At 48.3% G+C, this 19,940-nt stretch overlaps 1 protein-coding gene across 1 annotated transcript in view; it reads left to right on the top strand.

Annotated features, from left to right (window-relative positions):
* zbtb47b (zinc finger and BTB domain containing 47b) overlaps positions 1 to 19,940 on the top strand; it is a 34,153-nt gene that overhangs the window by 5,657 nt on the left and 8,556 nt on the right. The window contains exons 2-5 of the mRNA XM_056583824.1: positions 15,351 to 16,736; positions 16,939 to 17,086; positions 17,495 to 17,610; positions 19,222 to 19,366. Coding sequence (XP_056439799.1) covers positions 15,351 to 16,736; positions 16,939 to 17,086; positions 17,495 to 17,610; positions 19,222 to 19,366 — 1,795 coding nt within the window. The remainder of the gene's footprint in view (positions 1 to 15,350; positions 16,737 to 16,938; positions 17,087 to 17,494; positions 17,611 to 19,221; positions 19,367 to 19,940) is intronic.

Below are 19,940 nucleotides of genomic sequence, written 5' to 3' on the forward strand. Positions count from 1 at the left end.
ATCTCGCACTGGAAATTGGTGGAAACTTTGTGGTGCCCATCTGTACCGTTTATTTCTACAATTTCTAAAAGCACACTGAACCATCATGTTGCCTAGTCGTTCAATTGCGCTTCTGTCCCACGCTTCTGTTTACGTTCTTCTGTCGTGATTCGGTTACAAACCTAACCAGCGCATAGTAGAATTCCGCTTCTGCTGAGAAAGTAGTCCCTCGATGATTCATGCGACGCATTGTTAGTTTTATTTCTAACATTATTCTATCAACACAGACATTTAAATCTATAGTCTGGCGTTATAATTGATTTACCTCGGGTGTACTGTGGAGTGGGTAAGACTGTTTTTAATAGCAGGCTAGCATTGCCCGTTGACTTGCGCTAGCCTAGCACGAGCGAACTCTGCAACTAGAAGGACTGAATGAAATGTGTTGAAAACTGTCTCCAGTGATATAGAATACCAATGCTCACTTCGGAATCAGGCCCTATGTCCAAAATTCCGAACTACCCCTTTAAGATCTGACTTGGTTACCGTGATCTCCCTCAAAGCTATAGCTCATAAATTAGTGAATATCCTGATTAAATGTGTGGATGTTATTAACAGCACCAACATAGCATTCCCTCGGTACACTCAGTTCTTCTTAATTCAATTCAATTCAATTTTATTTGTATAGCCCTTAATCACCATTACAGTCTCAAAGGGCTTAACAGGCCAAATATTTGTGACACCCCCCTTTACCCATGCCCCCACACGGGCAAGAAAAAACTCCCTTGAATCAGCAAGGAAGAAATCTTGAGAAGAAACGCAGTGTAGGGGATCCCTTCTTCCAGGGATGGTCAGGAGTGCAATGGGTGCCACAAATGGCATACAGGTAAATACATGTACATCATATTAAAATGGTGATGGGTTTCTGGCCGGTTATCCATGAGGAGAGTCCAGGCATCCAGTCCAGCACCCGCAGCACGCTACAACTGACAGAATAGTGAATTAGAACGGAAAAGTACATAGTGGGAATGTATAATGTAATAAGAAAAGCACAAGCAAACAGAGTAGTCTTCACTACGCATCTGTTGTTTTCACACTCCAAATGCAAGATTGTAGAGGTGCGTTTTGAGCTTCCCTTTGAATAGCTCCACAGAGTCAGCTTCCCTGATCGCTGATGGCAGCCTATTCCATAAAAAGGGGGCTCGATAGGCAAATGCTCTCTGTCCAGCCGATTTCTTTTTAACCTTCGGCAATGAAAGAAGGCCGGCTCCCGAAGACCGGAGAGACCGAGAAGGACTATAAGGAATAATCAGGTCCTTCAGGTACAATGGAGATAGTCCATGCAAGGCTTTATAGGTTAGCAATAGCACCTTAAAGTCTGATCTGAAAGTTATTGGTAGCCAATGTAAAGAGGCGAGAATAGGTGTAATATGATCAAACTTTCTCGTTCTGGTCAGCAATCTAGCTGCCGCATTGTGTACCAGCTGTAGACTCTTTGTAGTAGAGTTCGGTAATCCCGAGAACAGTGCATTGCAATAGTCCAGTCTTGACGAGACAAACGCATGAATCAGTGTCTCTGCATCCACTACAGATAACATTGATCTGATTCTTGCAATGTTTCTCAAATGGAAAAAGGCAATTCTAGTTATACTTCTTATATGCTGATCAAAGCATAGTTGAGGGTCAAACAAGACACCAAGATTTCTGACGGATGCACTCTGTGGGATGGCGAAGCCATCCAACCACAGAGAGACATCCTCAAACTTTTCCCGGTCCCGCTTCGAGCCGATAATCATCAGCTCTGTCTTCCCAGTATTAAGCTGTAGGAAGTTTTGTGACATCCAGCCCTTCACAGCAGCCAAACAGGACTCAACCTTTTGAATCTGGGCAGAATCCCCGGAATCTACAGGAATGTAGAGCTGGGTGTCATCCGCATAGCAATGGAAACTAATTCCGAAGCCGCGAATAACGTCACCGAGGGGAAGCATATAAATTGCAAAAAGCAATGGACCAAGAACCGACCCTTGTGGTACGCCAAAGCGCAATTTACAATGCTTCGATTCTGCACCCTCATGAAGCACAAATTGGGTTCTATCTGTGAGGTACGATTCAAGCCAACCAAGAGCCGTACCCCCGAAACCAACATAGTGTTCAAGACGGTGAAGAAGAGTGCTATGGTCAATCGTATCAAACGCAGCGCTCAGATCCAACATCACAAGCATTGTGCTTGTGTTTTTATCCAAAGCAAGAAGGATGTCATTTACAACTCTTGTAATAGCAGTTTCAGTTGAGTGGAAATTCCTGAACCCCGACTGGAAAGGTTCGAAGAGATTATTCCTCGTCAAATAGTCAACAATTTGCTTTGCTACAATCCTTTCCTGTACCTTAGACAAGAAGGGCAGATTCGATATAGGCCGATAGTTCCTGACTAATTCAGGATCTAGGCCAGGCTTTTTGAGTAGCGGTTTTAACACCGCAGCCTTGAAATTGGAAGGAACAATTCCTGTTGAAAACGAAAGATTCATAAGCAAGAGGATAACAGGCCCCACCGTTGGAAAAAGTTCCTTAAGAACCCTAGAAGGGAGCGGATCCAACATACAAGTTGTTGGCTTTGAGGCCTTTATCACCCTTTCAAGTTCCACCAAGGAAATTGCCTTAAACTCCAAAAGAGTTGCGTCAGAGTTCACCATCCTACTTGGCAGAACCCCATCCTGCCCCACAGGATGTGTAGGATTAGCCGCCCGGTAAGCATCAATTTCCTCTCTAATTGATTGAATCTTATTCTCAAAGAAATCCATGAATTCACCTGCCGAGATCGAGGAGCCTACGGTCTGATTCTGTTTCTGAGTGAGACTCCTCACCGTGTCAAAAAGAAATGTAGGATTATTTCTATTCAAATTAATGATACTAGAAAAGTAGGCGTTCCTGGCGATAGTCAGCGCACCCTTATAGGTGATCAGACTATTATGCCATGCAAGATGAAAGACCTCAAGTTTAGTCGAGCGCCATTTGCGTTCAAGGATCCTGCAATTTCGCTTCAAAATGCGAGTTTCTGCATTAAACCAAGGAGCTGGTTTTTTCAATGTTCGTTTTTTAGTTACGTACGGAGCAACTGAATCAATGGCAACAGACAAGGCAGTGTTGAGGTCATCAGTAAGGCACTCCACAGAACCACTATAGTTACAGAGAGGTGCAAGTGAACCAGATAACTTATCTTCCATAGCTGTAATGGTTGCAGGTGTGATGCGGCGACAGCTGAAAGTAGCTTGCTGATCGTCGCAGGGGCAGGATACCACCACCTGGAAAGTGAGCAAAAAGTGGTCTGATAAAGCTGAGGTGTAGGAAGAGACCACTAGCTGCGAAATGTCAACACAGCGGGTCAGAACGAGATCCAACGTGTTTCCACCGATGTGGGTTGGTTGCTGGACGAGCTGTTTGAAGCCAAGCGTATCTGTAATGGACAGAAAAGCCCTTGTGAGGGCATCAGACGGGTTATTCACGTGAATGTTGAAATCCCCAATAAGCAAAATATTGTCTGAATATGTAGCCAATTCAGCTGCAAAGTCAGAAAACTCATCCAGAAAAACTGAATACGGTCCTGGAGGACGGTATACTACAGCTAAAACAAAAGAGTCTGGAACTCGTTTTGCTTCTCGGGGAGCTGAGGTGCAGAGCGCTAGCACCTCAAAGGATCTGAAAATATATCTATTCTTCGGCTTTAAATTAAGCTTAGAATTAGATATCAGGGCTACTCCACCACCTTTCTTAACTTCTCTAGATACTTGGGTGCTAACGTAATGGGGTGGAGTAGCTTCGTTTAAGGCTAGAAACTCATCTGGTTTTAACCAGGTTTCAGAAAGCCCCAGTATGTCGATCTTTTTTATCAATAATTAAATCATGGACCAAGAGCGCCTTCGATGAAAGCGACCTTATGTTCATGAACCCTATTCTGAGTACTTCCCTTTTATTATTTTCAGAGGGAGTCTGGTTAACACTCAGCTCTGAAGCGGTCAAGGGGATACCGCGGTTTCGACATACTGGTTGCGGCCCTCGTCTGCGGGTTTTACACCTCGAGACAGCGCGAGGCCGCACCACCGTACATATAGGTACAGGGTTATTTTCAGAGGGAGTCTGGTTAACACTCAGCTCTGAGGCGATCAGTGGGATCGCCAGAGTTGGACATACTGGTCGCGGCGCTCGCCTGCGGGTTTTACACCTCGAGACAGAGCGGGGCCGCGCCACCGTACATATAGGTACAGTGTTAATTTCAGGGGGAGTCCGGTTAGTTGTTAGTATTTGATTTGACATGCGGTTTATCATGCGATTTGCCATGCGATTTTGCACGCCTGTACTAGGTACAGCGTTAATTTCTGAGGGAGTGTGGTTAACACTCAGCTCTGTCATGCGAGTTAACATGCGATTTTGCACGACTGTACATATAGGTACAGCGTTAATTTCATGCGATGCGTCATGCGTCATGCGATTTACCATGCGATTTGACATGCGATTTGACATGCGGTTTGACATGCAGTTTTGGCCCACCGTACATATAGGTACAGCGTTAGTTACAGAGGGAGTCCGGTTAACACTCAGCTCTGAAACCATTGGTGCAATAGATCCTGGTTCAGCTAACCCATCTGCTATTCTAGACTCTGTTCTAGACTCTGCAACGTAGACTATCATGTTGCTAGCAGGTTTACTAAACTCCTGCAGCCCAGCGTGCTGTGAGTGGATGAGTCACGCCTGACTAAGACATCTATCTATGTTTTTTGACATAATTGAGGCACCTAACCCAGTAGGGTGTAGGCCGTCTCTCATGAGCACACCAGGGCGACCCCACAGGGAGGGCCAGTTATCTATGAAACCAAAGCCCTGCTCTGAGCTATATAGGGCCAGCCAGCGATTTAGAGACAATAATAATTAACGGGTTATGAGGGGGATTTCTTAATTTGAATGATAAATTTAACCTGGGTGAGAACTAAAGCATATATGATCCAGCCTCCGTCTTGATGCATTTGACAGACGACCAAGGTACTATACGGTCATCCTTCATAACCAGCTTTAGACCAAGGTAGGATAATCCTTCATAACCAGACCAAGACTAAGGTAGGGTCATCCTTCATAACCAGCTTTAGACCAAGGCAGGATAATCCTTCATAACCAGACCAAGGTAGGGTCATCCTTCATAACCAGACCAAGACCAAGGTAGGGTCATCCTTCATAACCAGCTTTAGACCAAGGTAGGATAATCCTTCATAACCAGACCAAGGTAAGGTCATCCTTCATAGCCAGTTCAAGGTAGGGTCATCCTTCATAACCTGACCAGGGTAGGATCATCCTTCATAGCCAGTTCAAGGTAGTGTCATCCTTCATAGCCAGACCAAGGTAGGGTCATCCTTCATAACCAGACCAAGGTAGGGTCATCGTTTATAAGCTCCAGAGCAAGGCTGCTTTATCCTTCAGCTCCAGGACGTGAATGATGTGATACATGGTCCGTTCCAGGGGATTGAGCTGTCCCCTCAGGCCTTCACTCCTCAGCCTGCCCAGACAGGAGCTTGACTAGAGCCCTTGACAAGAGCTTGATTTCTTTCTGATTACATGAGCAGTTCATCTGAAAGCATGCTGTCCTCCAATGAAACGTGTTCATGTTTTTGGGGTTCTGAAACACGCAGTGTTAGTGGGTGAGACGTTCAGCAGACATCAGAGCAACTCTCAGGGAACGGGTTAAAGATATTAGCCCTTAATAAGTCGTTAGGGTCGTGCCTGTTGCTCCTGGATGCTGACAGTAAGACAACGTTGGGTTCGAACCCAGACCCTTTCAGCTGGATAGGTAGCTCCCCCTACCCCCTACAACCCCTGTCTCTCCCCTACCCCCACCCTACAACCCCTACCCTACTATCCCTACCCTACCAACCCCTACCCTACTATCCCTACCCTACCATCCCTACTACCCTTACCTTATCCTATCACCCCATCCATACTAACCCACATACTCTACTACCCCCCCCCGGGTTGACTATCCTGTCAACCCGTGCGCTTGGTCTTTAGGTTGGTTCATGTGCCTCTCTTCTCTTTATCTCCTCTCCCCTCCTCTCCTCTCAAAAACCCATGCAGTGGGTTTGTTGCGCATGACAACATGCACAAGGGCTGCCAGTGAGTTTACATATCTGAACATGCAGACGCATTCCCACCCACATGTATGCAGAAGACAGAGAAAGCGAGAGTGACAGAGAGAGAGAGAGGGTGTGTGTGTGTGTGTGTGTGTGTGTGTGTGTGTGTGTGTGTGTGTGTGTGTGTGTGTGTGAGTGTGTGAGTGTGTGTGTGTGTGTGTGTGTGTGTGTGTGTGTGTGTGTGTGTGTGTTATACTGTCTCTTCTCTTAGCTCAAGGTCAGCTCTGGGTCTGTGCACTGATTATATTCAGAGGAGAGGGGAGGGATGAGGAGAAGAGGGAAGAGGGGGAGAGGGATGAGGAGGAGGGGGAGAGGAGGAGAGGGAAGGGGAGGAGAGGGATGAGGAGGAGAGGGGAGGGGGAGAGGGGGAGGAGAAGAGGGAAGAGAGGGGGAGGAGGAGAGGGAAGGGGGAGGAAGAGGGCGAGAGGGATGAGGAGGAGAGGGAAGGGAAGGAGAGGGATGAGGAGGAGAGGGAAGAGGAGGAGAGGGGGAGAGGGATGAGGAGGAGGAAATAAGAAGGATTTAATTTATATAGCACTTTTCTAGACACACAAAGACGCTTTACAGTAAAGGGGGGACCTCACTAACCACCACCAGTGTGTAGCACCCACTTGGGTGATGCACCGCAGCCAATCTGCGCCAGAACGCTCACCACACACCAGTTCGAGGTGGAGAGTGAGGGAATTAATGAAAAAGCCAAAAGATAGGGAAGAGGGGGAGAGGGATGAGGCGGAGAGGGGGAGAGGAGGAGGGGGAAGAGAGGGTGAGGGATGAGGAGGAGAGGGGGAGAGGAGGAGGGGGAAGAGGGGGAGAGGGATGAGGAGGAGAGGGGGAGAGGAGGAGGGGGAAGAGAGGGTGAGGGATGAGGAGGAGAGGGGGAGAGGAGGAGGGGGAAGAGGGGGAGAGGGATGAGGAGGAGAGGGGGAGAGGAGGAGGGGGAAGAGGGGGAGAGGGATGAGGAGGAGAGGGGGAGAGGAGGAGGGGGAAGAGAGGGTGAGGGATGAGGAGGAGAGGGGGAGAGGAGGAGGGGGAAGAGGGGGAGAGGGATGAGGCGGAGAGGGGGAGAGGAGGAGGGGGGAGAGGGATGAGGCGGAGAGGGAAGAGGAGGAGTGGGAAGAGGGGGAGTGGGAAGAGGGAGAGGGATGAGGAGGACAAGGAGGAGGGGGAAGAGGGGGAGAGGGATGAGGAGGGGGAAGAGGGGGTGAGGGATTAGGAGGAGGGGGACGAGGAGGAGGGGGAGAGGAGGAGGGGGAAGAGGGGGAGAGGGATGAGGAGGAGAGGGGGAGAGGAGGAGGGGGAAGAGGGGGAGAGGGATGAGGAGGAGAGGGGGAGAGGAGGAGGGGGAAGAGAGGGTGAGGGATGAGGAGGAGAGGGGGAGAGGAGGAGGGGGAAGAGGGGGAGAGGGATGAGGCGGAGAGGGGGAGAGGAGGAGGGGGGAGAGGGATGAGGCGGAGAGGGAAGAGGAGGAGTGGGAAGAGGGGGAGTGGGAAGAGGGAGAGGGATGAGGAGGAGGGGGAGGAGGAGGTGAGGGATGAGGAGGAGGGGGACGAGGGATGAGGAGGAGAGGGATGAGATGGAGAGGAATGAGGAGGAAAGGGATGAGAATGAGAGGGATTAGGAGGAGAGGGAAGAGGGGGAGCGGGAGAGGGATGAGGAGGAGAGGGATGAGGAGGGGGAATGGGACAGGAAAGGAAGGGGGAGAGGGGAGCGACTGCACCAGACTTCAGCCAGAGAAGAAATCGTAAACAATAAATACATAAGGGAATCTCTCTCAGTCCAGCTCTCGGCCTCCCTCTTGGTCTCTCTCTTGGTCTCTTTCTCAGTCTCTCTGTGTCTCTCTCGTGCTCTCGCTCTCACTCTTGCTCTCGCTCCAGTTTGACCCTATGTCTCATGCAGACCTGGCCGCTGAGGTCAGGTCAAGCCTCATCAGCGAGGAGGCTGGAGGCAGACGGAGTGAGGGCCACACTCCTGTCATCACCCTGATGGGGTTTTAATGGTTGTCTGATTGGACGGCCCAGACACAACACACACTCAGAGCACCAGAGAACGCCCCCCGTCCAAGGTGTAGAGAGCACCTTGTTATGCTCCTCATCAGAGAGAGACCAGCTGATGGGTGTGTCTGAGTGTGTAGTGTGTGTGTGTTCAGGGGTGAGCTAGGGTCGACATGATGCCCTCTCTGCCCCTCCGAGTGTCCATCCCCCAACCCACACACACACACACACACACACACACACACACACACACACACACACACACACACACACACACACACACACACACACACACACACCCATAAAGGGTGGATGGGGCCTTTGGTTGTAGTGGCTAAACAATGGTTTGGGACATTGCAGACAGAGTGATCCGCACTTGATGCTGTCTGTATGTGCATGAGGAGTAGAAAGTTGGTATTTCTCACATCACTTGGCGTGTTGATGACGCTTTGGTCTGCATTTGCATGTCATTGAGTGGCACCCTAAATGTTGCCTTTTGTTTGCTGAATGGTTAAAAAATATTTAAATGTTGGCACTGCTTTTCAGAGGCACTCGTGTTGAACGCTAAAAGATAGGTCTTATCATAACCCTTAAAGTACACATCATACAATAAATTACAATACATGAGTTCACAGCTGCATGCATACATTTTTTTTATTTTTTTTATTATTATTATTTACAATAGTTAGCTGAACATTAAAGGGTCCCGGCCTTACACTCCCTGTTTTCTCAGTTAACCACAGAAATCACCTACATTTGTTCCACTGTTTTTCAGATGTGAAATTAAGCAAAAAAAGACACTCTTTCTCCGTTAACGCAGTCGTTCGCGATGCCTTTCCTCTTCGTAGTTTTTTCTATTTGTCTCTATCTCATGCTCCAATCGTTCATCGATTGATGCTTCAGATGTTGTGGATGTAACGGAAAATATTTAAGATGATCGCGTTGAGTTCTTCCCGTTCTGCCTCTGTGCTGTCTGTGGTCAAACCAAAACAACTACAGTAACAGCGGCCGCAATTATCCCGCCTCTTGTGAACTTAGACCCTACCATGTTCCGCCCCTTGATGTCGGAACGACATCGATGTCTGCATATAAAGCATCAAATGTGAATCTATGTGAAAAGGCGGAGGACATGTGTGAAAACGGCTATAGACACAGCCATCCTCCCTGCCTACAAAACTGACTGCAGGGTTTCCAGCTATAGACGGAGAGGCAGATTCTCTCCCATTCCTAGAACTCATTCATTCCAAAGTCGCCTCTGAAATCACCTTGGTGGTTTCAAACTCCATTTCAGGAAACCTCAACCTTCTTCAGGCTGCGCTTGACCTCACAAATTGTATGTTAACGTTTTAATAGTTTTACCCCAAGAGCCAAGAGTTTGAATCAAATCAAAGGTTTGCCAACTAGGCTTTGAGACACAAGTGAACCTGCGGAACACACTAGAGCCTCAGACCACGTTCCCAGACCGTGGTCAACTAAGATCCAGAGGGACGCAGGCCCTCCTAGGGTCTGCGATTGCTTCAGAAGAAGATAAACAAAGAGGCATCACCACTAAAACAACCAGTCTGCTGCCAACTCTGGACTGGGAGGGGTGGGGAGGACCGCCTTTTGGGGAGGATTTGTGAAAGTCAAATGACAGAGAGGATTGTATTGTTTCTGTGCCGGGCTCCGGACTGAGACACGGTCAGGTTCTGTGTGGCCCGGGTCCAACGCCAGGCCTTTGCGCACCAGCAGACTTGGCAGGGCAGGGTGACCGTGTATGTTAGTACACAGCAGATGCTTCGGGAACAAACTGGACTTATTAGAAGCTGTGATGGGCAGGCTGACAGCAGGATCCACTCCAACACGGAAGAGAGCTATTTAAATTCTGGGTCTTGTATTATTTTTAAAAGGCCCAAGAGGCCGAGAGCAGGAGTACTTCCTGGGTAAAGGTTATGGCTCCCAGGTGCCCGCTGGGGTCTACCTGTCAAGGAGACGGCTGGGAGGCTCCAGGGAAACAGATCTGTGTCCGAGGAAGAAACCTTAAGGGATTAATCAGGTTTTAATTACAACTCAAATATTCAGTAAAATCTTCATAATAGAAATAGAAAGAGTATTCATTAGAAATATTGGTTTCATATTTGGTTAATGAGCTAATGAACCATATTACAGCAATAAATAGAAGATAGAAAATATAAGGATATCACAATGATGGATAACGGGCTGTTGTTTCATTCATTGATGACAAACTAAAATCTAGCGTACAGGGCCTCCGAGACATGAAGATATGTTCTGATATCAATCCTACAGGTGTGTGACCCTACAGCAGCTAGCCTGCCGCCGCAGACGGCTCTGTGATCAAAGACCTGAATGACACGTCTGACCGGGCATGTCTCCCCCCGGCTGCTGTTTGAATAATGCATGGGGAGACATTCTGATTGAGCGGGTGGGCGAAGGTGGCGCCCCCCTAATGACAGAAAACAAGACCTCTGTCCCTGACATTCAGAGGAGCCACGCTGGGTGAGGGGATAAAGAGTAAAGTAATCGATAAGTGCTTGATTGTCATAATATTCTCTTGTTGTGTCGTTTAGCCCCTAGGATCACAATGGAAAGCCGTCGGCTGCTGCCAAGATGGCGGCCGTCTCTTTGCATTTAGCATTTAGTATAAAGCTGCTCTGGGGTTCATCAGTCCTACTATGTTACAGCAGAATGTCTGATCCAGCAGTCCTACTATGTTATTTTAGAACTTATGATCCAAACAATTAGGAAGCGAAAGAAGAATCTATCAGGAAGCTATGCACCAATCATATTGCGAGTTCAACCGCTTGAAGCTCGATTGGTCGAGCGAGGCAATTGGCTGGAGACCAATGAGTGACATCGCCTGATCAACAACAAACCAGCCTCATTGAGCTGCATCTGGCTGGTGGTCTATCACTTTCAGAAACATGTATTCTAAGTCACACTTCAAATTCCTACTCTGATGCATGCTAGGATGCAAAAACTGCCTCATTGCTATCTGCTTTTCTGTCATATTTAAGGTCTGTACGTTACACTATAAGCTCATAGATTCGTATTCTTTCTCAATCTATTGAACCTAACAATGGTGAGTAGCAGAGCCGTAACAGCTGTCTGTTGTTGTCGTTTTCCTAATGGCTTCCCGAGATTCCTGAGTCCTTGTGTTCACGGGAAGTTGAATCTCTAGAAATCTGGCAGAAAGGTGATTACACTAATCCTTCCATGCATTGTCTAATAAAAGATGCTGAATTTCTTCTGGCCTCAGGTCATTTAGTCAAGCTAAACCAAAACTGGAAGTTCTTTGTTTTAAATCTCAATTAAAGAGGGAAGGTTTCCAGGGTCTGAGGAGTCTTTGTGTTCAGAGTGGTTCAGAGTATTGGAGGTTTCATTCTCATTCTGATGTCTTCACGTCTCCCTCGGTTCCGGTGTGAGGAGGTGTATCATTGTTACAAACTGGCTAACCTCTCTTTGACAGCTTGTGTTGAATGTGATTCGGGGTGCGACACAGTGCCCTTGGGTCTGTTGTCTAGCAGACGTGATAGCCCTATCTACGCTCCTCCGTTCTGGGCTCAGGCAGAGAGAAACAAGAATATATCTAACCCTTCATGATTTTTAACAATCAACATTTTCAAGGTTAGACCTGAAGGCAAATCAATTTTTCATTCTGAGTTGGTCATTCATCCTGAAGAGCGTACAAAATCAAGAAGCTGGCAGCAGCCGGAGACGTTGATACATTTTAATATGTAGGGCGTGCAGACAAACGCAGCGATTGATTCATCCACATCTGTTCAGTTTGCGTTTATCGGAAGCAGAGACATTTGTTTTTCTATTGGGTGTCTCTTCTAAGTGTCATCTGGGATTCAGAACACACAGCAGATGCCCTGTAGTTTCATTACTGTGTGTGTGTGTGTGTGTGTGTGTGTGTGTGTGTGTGTGTGTGTGTGTGTGTGTGTGTGTCTCTCACAGAGAGGCCTGAATCCTAAACTTTATGAATTGTTTGTTAGTTGTAAGAGTTAGTCAATATTTATTTTGCATGGATTTGCTAATTACTTCTCTGGGAGGCTTTTGCCTTCTGCTGCATTATGAGGAGTTATAGTGTGTGTGTGTGTGTGTGTGTGTGTGTGTGTGTGTGTGTGTGTGTGTGTGTGTGTGTGTGTGTGTGTGTGTGTGTGTGTGTGTGTGTGTGTGTGTGTGTGTGTGTGTGTGTGTGTGTGTGTGTGTAGAGGGCCTATGATTGTGTTTGCCTATCTCTGAGTCTGTGCACAGTGTAAATGTCATCCTACATACATACACACTAGATAAATGTAGATCGATAAACGCATTATTTGGGACTTTATCTATCTATGTGTATATGTTTAGTCTATCTGTCTGTGTTTCTTTCAATGTGCACCAGAGTGTGTACGTGCACGGTGAGTGTGTATGTGCACGGTGTGTTGCTGCTCTATGTGCAAAAGAGTGTGTACGTGCATGTGCGTGGTGTGGTCACGGTGTGTTGCTGCTCTAGCTGCTTTCTTCCTGTTCGGATCAAGCCCTTCCTTTCGTCAAGTTCCATGGGAAAGCTTGGAAAGTCCAGCTACTCGCACAGAGAGCTGTGTTGGTTGTAACGTGTTGGTTGGTTGTACCGTGTTTGGTTATGTGTTGGTTGGTGTTGATTGTAATGGGTTGGTTGTAATCTGTTGGTTGGTTGTAACGTGTTGGTTGGTTGTAACGTGTTGGTTGTAACGTGTTGTTGTAAGGTGTTGGTTTTAAGGTGTTGGTTGTAAGGTGTTGATTGTAATAGGTTGGTTGTAATCTGTTGGTTGGTTGTAACGTGTTGGTTGGTGTTGGTTGTAACGTGTTGGTTGTAACGTGTTGTTGTAAGGTGTTGTTTGGTCGTAACGTGTTGGTTGTAACGTGCTGGTTGGTTGTAACGTGTTGGTTGGTTGTAACATGTTGGTTGGTGTTGGTTGTAACATGTTGGTAGGTGTTGTTTGGTCGTAACGTGTTGGTTGTAACGTGCTGGTTGGTTGTAACGTGTTGGTTGTAATAACGTGTTGTTCGGTGTTGGTTGTAACGTGTTGGTTGGTTGGTGTTGGATGGTGTTTGGTGTTTGTTGGTGTTGGTTGTAACATGTTGGATGGTGTTGGTTGTACCGTGGGTGCCATGCCGTAATTCCGACGCCTCATTGTTCCGACGTCTCAATGGTCCGAAATATTTCCCATTTGATCGACATGCCACTATGCCGACGGTTCAATGTTACGAAAACGGAACCCATTGTTCCGAAGGGCCGTTTGTCCGATAAGTCAAACAAGAGGCGCATTAGGCCGACGGTTCAATATGCCGAATAGGCCTACATATAAAGAGCTGTATATATCTCTCTCTCTCTCTCTCTCTCTCTCTCTCTCTCTCTCTGAGAGCAAAGTGACATAAAGAGAGAGAGAGAGAGAGAGAGAGAGAGAGAGCGCAAGCGAGGTATAAAACTCTTTATATGTAGGCCTATTCGGCATATTGAACCGTCAGCCTCCTTTTTGAAAAGTCAGACAAACGGCCCTTCGGAACAATGGGTTCCGTTTTCGTAACGTTGAACCGTCGGCATAGTGGTATGTCGATCTAATGGGAAATATTTCGGACCATTGAGACGTCGGAACAATGAGGTGTCGGAATTACGGGCAGGCCCCGTTCCGTGTTGGTAGGTGTTGCTTGGTTGTAAATTCAAATTCAAATTCAAATAAAAAAAAACGTTATTTGTCCCCAGGGGGCGATTGAGGGCACATAGCAACGTGGGTACGTGTTGGTTGTAACGTGTCAGTTGTAAGATATTGGTTGTAACGTGTTGGTTGGTGTTGGTTGAAACATTTTGGTTGGTGTTGGTTGAAACATTTTGGTAGGTGTTGTTTGGTTGTAACGTTTTGGTTGGTTGTAACGTGTTGGTTGTAACGTCTTGGTCGGTGTAGGGTGTTGGTTGGTGTTTGTTGTAGGGCCCGACTGATATTGATTTTTGAGTGCCGATGCCGATGCCGATTATTTTCAGAGAAAAATTACGATTACGATTTAATCGGCCGATTAAAAACAAAACAAAAAAAAGCATATAAAACTTAGTTTTTGACACCTTAAATATACTTTAAACACTTTTGACGAATATGTGAATTGAATGCAGAACCTTTGAGTGTTTTAGAATACATTTACAGTCAAAAATGAGTGTAATGTAAAATGTAAAATAAATAACTAACTCCCAATGTGCTGCGCTCGTGAGCAGTGACTAACACGTGCGTGCTGAGCAGTATGGTCTCACCGTTAGAGTCTACAGTACAACAAATTAACATGGCCTGGGACCTAAAGAAAAACAGGCACAACATGCTCAAACAATGCATCTTGTGTACATTGGTGAGGTGAGCGCGCAGCTGCCTGAGCGAGCGTGCTTTCATGTTGTACGGTAAAATTCAATCTCCTCTTTTTTACTCCAGCTAAAGTTGTTAGTTAGCAAGGCGAGTAGGAGTGCAATCTGCAGGATACTAAGCGCAATAACATTTCTAAAAAAATAAATTAAAAAAAAATCGGTTGTAATCTGCGACTTTTCGGCAGATGTTGATTATTTTCAATCGGCCGATTAAATCGGCAGGCCGATGAATCGGTCGGGCCCTAGTTTGTTGGTGTTGGTTGCAACATGTTGGTTGTAACGTGTTGGTCGGGGATGGTTGTAACGTGTTGGTTGGTGTTGGTTGTAACGTGTTGGTTGGTGTTGGTTGTAACTTGTCAGTTGGTGTAGGTTGTAACGTGTTGGTTGGTGTTGGTTGTAACGTGTTGGTTGGTGTTGGTTGTAACTTGTCAGTTGGTGTAGGGTGTAACGTGTTGGTTGGTGTTGATTGGTGTTGGTTATAGCATGTTGGTTTGTTTGAACGTGTCGGTTGTAACGTGATGTAACGTGTTGGTCGGTGTTGATTGTAACTCGTTGGTTTGTGTTGGTTGTTACGTATTGGTTGGTGTTGATTAGTGTGGGTTGTAGCATGTTGGTTTGTTTTAACGTGTCGGTTGTAACATGTTGGTTGTAACGTGTTGGTCGGTGTTGATTGTAACTCGTTGGTTGGTGTTGGTTGTAACGGGTTGGTTGGTGTTGGTTGTAACCTGTTTATAAATATTATACCTTGTGATTCTCTGTGTGAGAACATGCAGCCCTTTGAATCTTTTCTATAATGTTCTAATCAGTTTGAAAGGTTTATCCTCCTTATCCCCTGTCTCCTCCCAGCTCCTAGTGGAGAAGACCTCCGACTTCCCCACGGCCGAGTTCTCTCTGGTGGAGGATGTGGCGCTGCACTTCACTTGCCTGATGGAGCGGCTCAATCAGCAGCGCCTCTTCCAACCCGCCCTGTGTGACGTGGACATTGTCCTGGTGCGCCAGCGCAGCACCTTCCCCGCCCACAAGGGGGTACTGGCGGCCTACAGCCCCTTCTTCCACTCCCTGTTCGCCCAGAGCAAGCAGCTGCGGCGCGTGGATCTGTCGCTGGACGCCCTGACCTCGCAGGGCCTGCAGCAGATCCTCAACTTCATCTACACCTCCCGCCTGCTGGTGAGCAGCCGCTCCGTTAGGGACGTGCTCAACGCCGCCACCCTGCTGCGCATGAGCGACATCGCCGCCTCCTGCCGCGACCTCATCTGCAGCCAATCGCTGAGGACCGTCGCCGGGGCCGACATGACCAAGCAGGGGGGCCTCGGAGACGCGGCCCCGGGGACGAGGCCCGCGCCCGGCCAGCTGTACCGGGAGATCAAGCAAGAGTCGGAGGGGCTGGGGAGGGTGTACACCACCAGGGAGGGCAGCAGCCCCTTCTCCGTCAGGGTGGAGGAGACCCCCCTAGGGAAGAGCCAGCAATACTACCCGGGGGAGGGGGGTCCGGGAGACGGTGTCCTGGGGGCCCTCTGTAAGCTGGAGGTCAAGGGGCCGCTGGAGTCAGGGGTCCCTGAGGGCCACGCCTCCTTCAACCGCGACCAGATCATCGTTGAGGTTAACCTCAACAACCAGACCCTTAACGTGTCCAAGGGGCCGGAGGGGGTGCAGGGCCCCGGGCCCCCCGAGACCCCCGGCCGGTCCACTCATCGCTGCGGCAATGGGGGGGCTTCTGAGGAGGAGCAGGAGGAGGAGAATGAAGAGGAGGACGGAGAAGATGAAGACGGGGCGGCTTTTGAAGAGGGAGATGGAGGGCCCGACGCTCTGGGGCCAAGCAGCGAGGAGGAGGAAGAGGAGGAGGAAGAGGAGCAGGAGGAGGAGGAGGAGGAGAACAGCCTGGACATCCCAGGCCTGGAGCTGCCGGGCCAGCTGATTGAGAGGCCCCAGCGGGGGTCCCGGAGGCTGGCCATAGGGCAAACGTTGGCCCACGCCTCACTGGCCAATGTGCGGCAAGGGGGGCGCAAGAGGAGCCTGGACCCCGAGGGCCCGGTCCAAAAGGTGCGGCTGGAGGAGAAGCAGCACTTCCCCTGTAAGAAGTGCCCCCGCATCTTCAACAACCGCTGGTACCTGGAGAAGCACATGAATGTCACACACAACCGCATGCAGGTCTGCTCCCACTGCGGCAAGCGCTTCCTGCTGGAGAGCGAGCTGCTGCTGCACCACCAGACGGACTGTGAGAAGAGCATCCAGGTGGGCTGCTGCTCTCAGATCAGCTGGGGGAGCTGCTCTGAGCATAGCTTAGTATTAAAGCACAAGTATATGTATAATATAGTTATTAATAATGAATTAATAATGTGCCTAGTTAATGTGAATGATTTGTTGATTCTGAGGTGACAGTCTGATAGCATCCAGAGGGTCCAGAGATAGTTTCAGACTCTGGTTCTCCTTCCAGTGTGTGACGTGCGGCAAGGCCTTCAAGAAGCTGTGGTCCCTGCATGAACACAACAAGATCGTCCATGGCTACGCAGAGAAGAAGTTCTCCTGTGAGATCTGTGAGAAGAAGTTCTACACCATGGCTCACGTGAGGAAGCACATGGTCGGTGCGTACCACACTGACGGACTCTGGGATTTGGAGTAGCAATGTCTACTTTGGTTTATTCTGCTTGGTTGGGAGATCATGTTTTTCCCTTTTGGGTTGGATCTATTTGAACGCCTATGCTAGTTTTCAACTGATCATACAAATGTGTCTAACATTTAAATCCCTTTGATGAATCCTGTTTTCGCACTATAATAGCTGGTGAATCCTAACACAGACAAGGAAAGGCTTTCCTTAATGTGAATCTATCCCCGTTCTCAGAATAACATTGAGCTACTGATTAATAAATTGGCTGGTCACCAACCAATACTGCAAGTGACGTTTGCCCTTAGAAATGCTGTCTCGGTTTTGAAACTAAAATATTGTGTGTGTATGCATGTTTATCGTTGTGTGTGCGCGTGTGTGTGTGCAGCTCATACTAAGGACATGCCTTTCACCTGTGAGACGTGTGGGAAGTCGTTCAAGCGCAGCATGTCTCTGAAGGTCCACTCGCTGCAGCACTCTGGGGAGAAGCCCTTCAAGTGTGAGGTGAGGCTCACCCACTCTACACGCACACACACTGTGCACACATACTGTACATGCAAACATACACACTGTGCACACACAAATACACACACACACACACACACTGTATACACACACACACTGTACACACACAAACACTGTACAAATACACTGTAACGGGGGGGTTAGGCAGAACCCAAGTACACAGACAGACGACAGTTGTAGGACAGTTTCAAAGATTTATTCTGGTACAGGATCGGGCAGGCGGAGAGCAGACAGTAAGTCACCGACAGGTAAGCAGGGAATCGTCGGTGGGTCAGCAGGCGAGGGGTCGGCAACGGGAGGGCAGAAGAGCAGATCGGGAGTCGGGAACTGGAGAGCAGACAGGCCGACAGGGACTCGATGTCGGGCGGGAGGTCAGGCAGGCGAAGGGTCGATAACAGGAAGTCAGGCATGTGGATCAGGAGACGGGGACAGAGGAGCAGACAGACCGACAGGAACTGGACGGCAGGCAGGAGGTCAGACAGGCGAGGGTTCGTTAATGGAGAGTGGAGTAGACGAAGTCAATCGGGAGTTGTGGGAAAGCTCTGAATGAAACGAGACAATCTGGCAAGGACTGAGTGAAAGGAGAGGACTGTTATAGGGGGAGCATAGGTGAAGGTGGTTGGGTAAATTAGGGGAGATCAGGGTGGCAGGCAGGTGAATGGGAAAACCAGGGGCGGACCGAGACACACACGCACTGTACACACACACACACTGTACATACACACACACACACACACACACACACACACACACACACACACACACACACACACACACACACACACACACACACACACACACACACACACACACACACACACACACACACACACACGCCATGTGAAAGTGATATGCACACATGGACACCCTCATAGAAGGAGAGCTTTGTCTTAAAGTCCATTGTGTAGAATTCAGGATAATTTACTTACTTTTGGATACCGAAATCCTATGAAAGAGTGATGGCCTACTGACTTATTTGAGGACACAACCTCAAAGACCAAAAGTCTCCAGAACATGGATTTCTGGACGAATGCACAAACCCCTTCTCATAATCCCCTCTTACAAAAACGGCTATTAGCACAGCTCTATGACACTTGGGTAAAGCGTCTCCACGGTGAGAGGGTTAGAGTGTGAGGCCCGGGATGGCTGGAGGGGGTTTGATGCTGATGTCCGGTCCGAGGGGCGGTAATGCTGGGAGGATGGTGTAATGCCCGGTGTGTGTGGATGTGTGGCGCTCCGTCTTGGCCTTGGTATCTGTTGAGGTCTGTGAGACATTTGGTTAAACGACTGTATACCAGAAAATAATCACACGTGGGTCGTAACCATGGGGATAACACGCCCCCCTCCTTCTGACCACATGTTTTTATAACAACGTTTTTTTTATGGAATTAAATATATACATATTCACATTGGGTTTGTGTGTGCTTGTGTGTGTGCGTGCTTGCGTGCGTGTGTGCATGTGCGTGTGTGCGTGCGTGTGTTTGTGCTTGCGTAAATGCGTGTGTGTGCGTGCGTGTGTGTGTGTGTGTGTGTGTGTGTGTGTGTGTGTGTGTGTGTGGGCGTGTGCGTGTGTGTGTGTGTCCGTTACAGAACTGCAGTGAGCGGTTCCAGTACAAGTACCAGCTGCGCTCCCATATGAGCATCCACATCGGACACAAGCAGTTCATGTGCCAGTGGTGCGGCAAGGACTTCAACATGAAGCAGTACTTCGACGAGCACATGAAGACCCACACAGGTACAGCACCCCCCCCCCCCCTCTTCACTTCCTGCTGTGGTCCAGACTCTGAACGAACACCACATCATTCTCACACATGTTCACCAGTCCAAGTCAGAAGCTGCTGTGGTGATCTGCAGATTTCACCTGGGAATCGTACCCTGAATCTTTTAACTTGGGGCAGATTACTATTCAGACTTCCTGCTCCCTAATTAACATAAGATATATGCACGATATGCATTCCTACATTAAATATCCTTTTTATTTAATCTAGGAGGTGTGTAGGAGTGCTTCCCCAGCCCAGTGTGGCCTTGTGTCCTTTGGCCCTTAGGCTCTTTCATGTGAATAACACTTGGAGGTTATGTTTTTATTTCAGATCGATAATGAGGTGTGGACAAGTGGAGCTTTATCGTGACCTTGGGGATGAGCTGTTAAATAAGTCCCCTTTTGTAATGTCACAAAGCTCCAAGAAAAATCACAATTTCCAGTGTCACCTGACTCTTTATAGGATCCTTTAAAAGTATCACCAGGACTCCAGTAAAATATTCACCAGGACTCAAGGAGCCATTTCCCTGGCCATGACCTTAGGCATGAG

This window comes from Gadus chalcogrammus, chromosome 23 (assembly GCF_026213295.1).
Source record: "Gadus chalcogrammus isolate NIFS_2021 chromosome 23, NIFS_Gcha_1.0, whole genome shotgun sequence".
Classification (NCBI taxonomy): Eukaryota; Metazoa; Chordata; class Actinopteri; order Gadiformes; family Gadidae; genus Gadus; species Gadus chalcogrammus.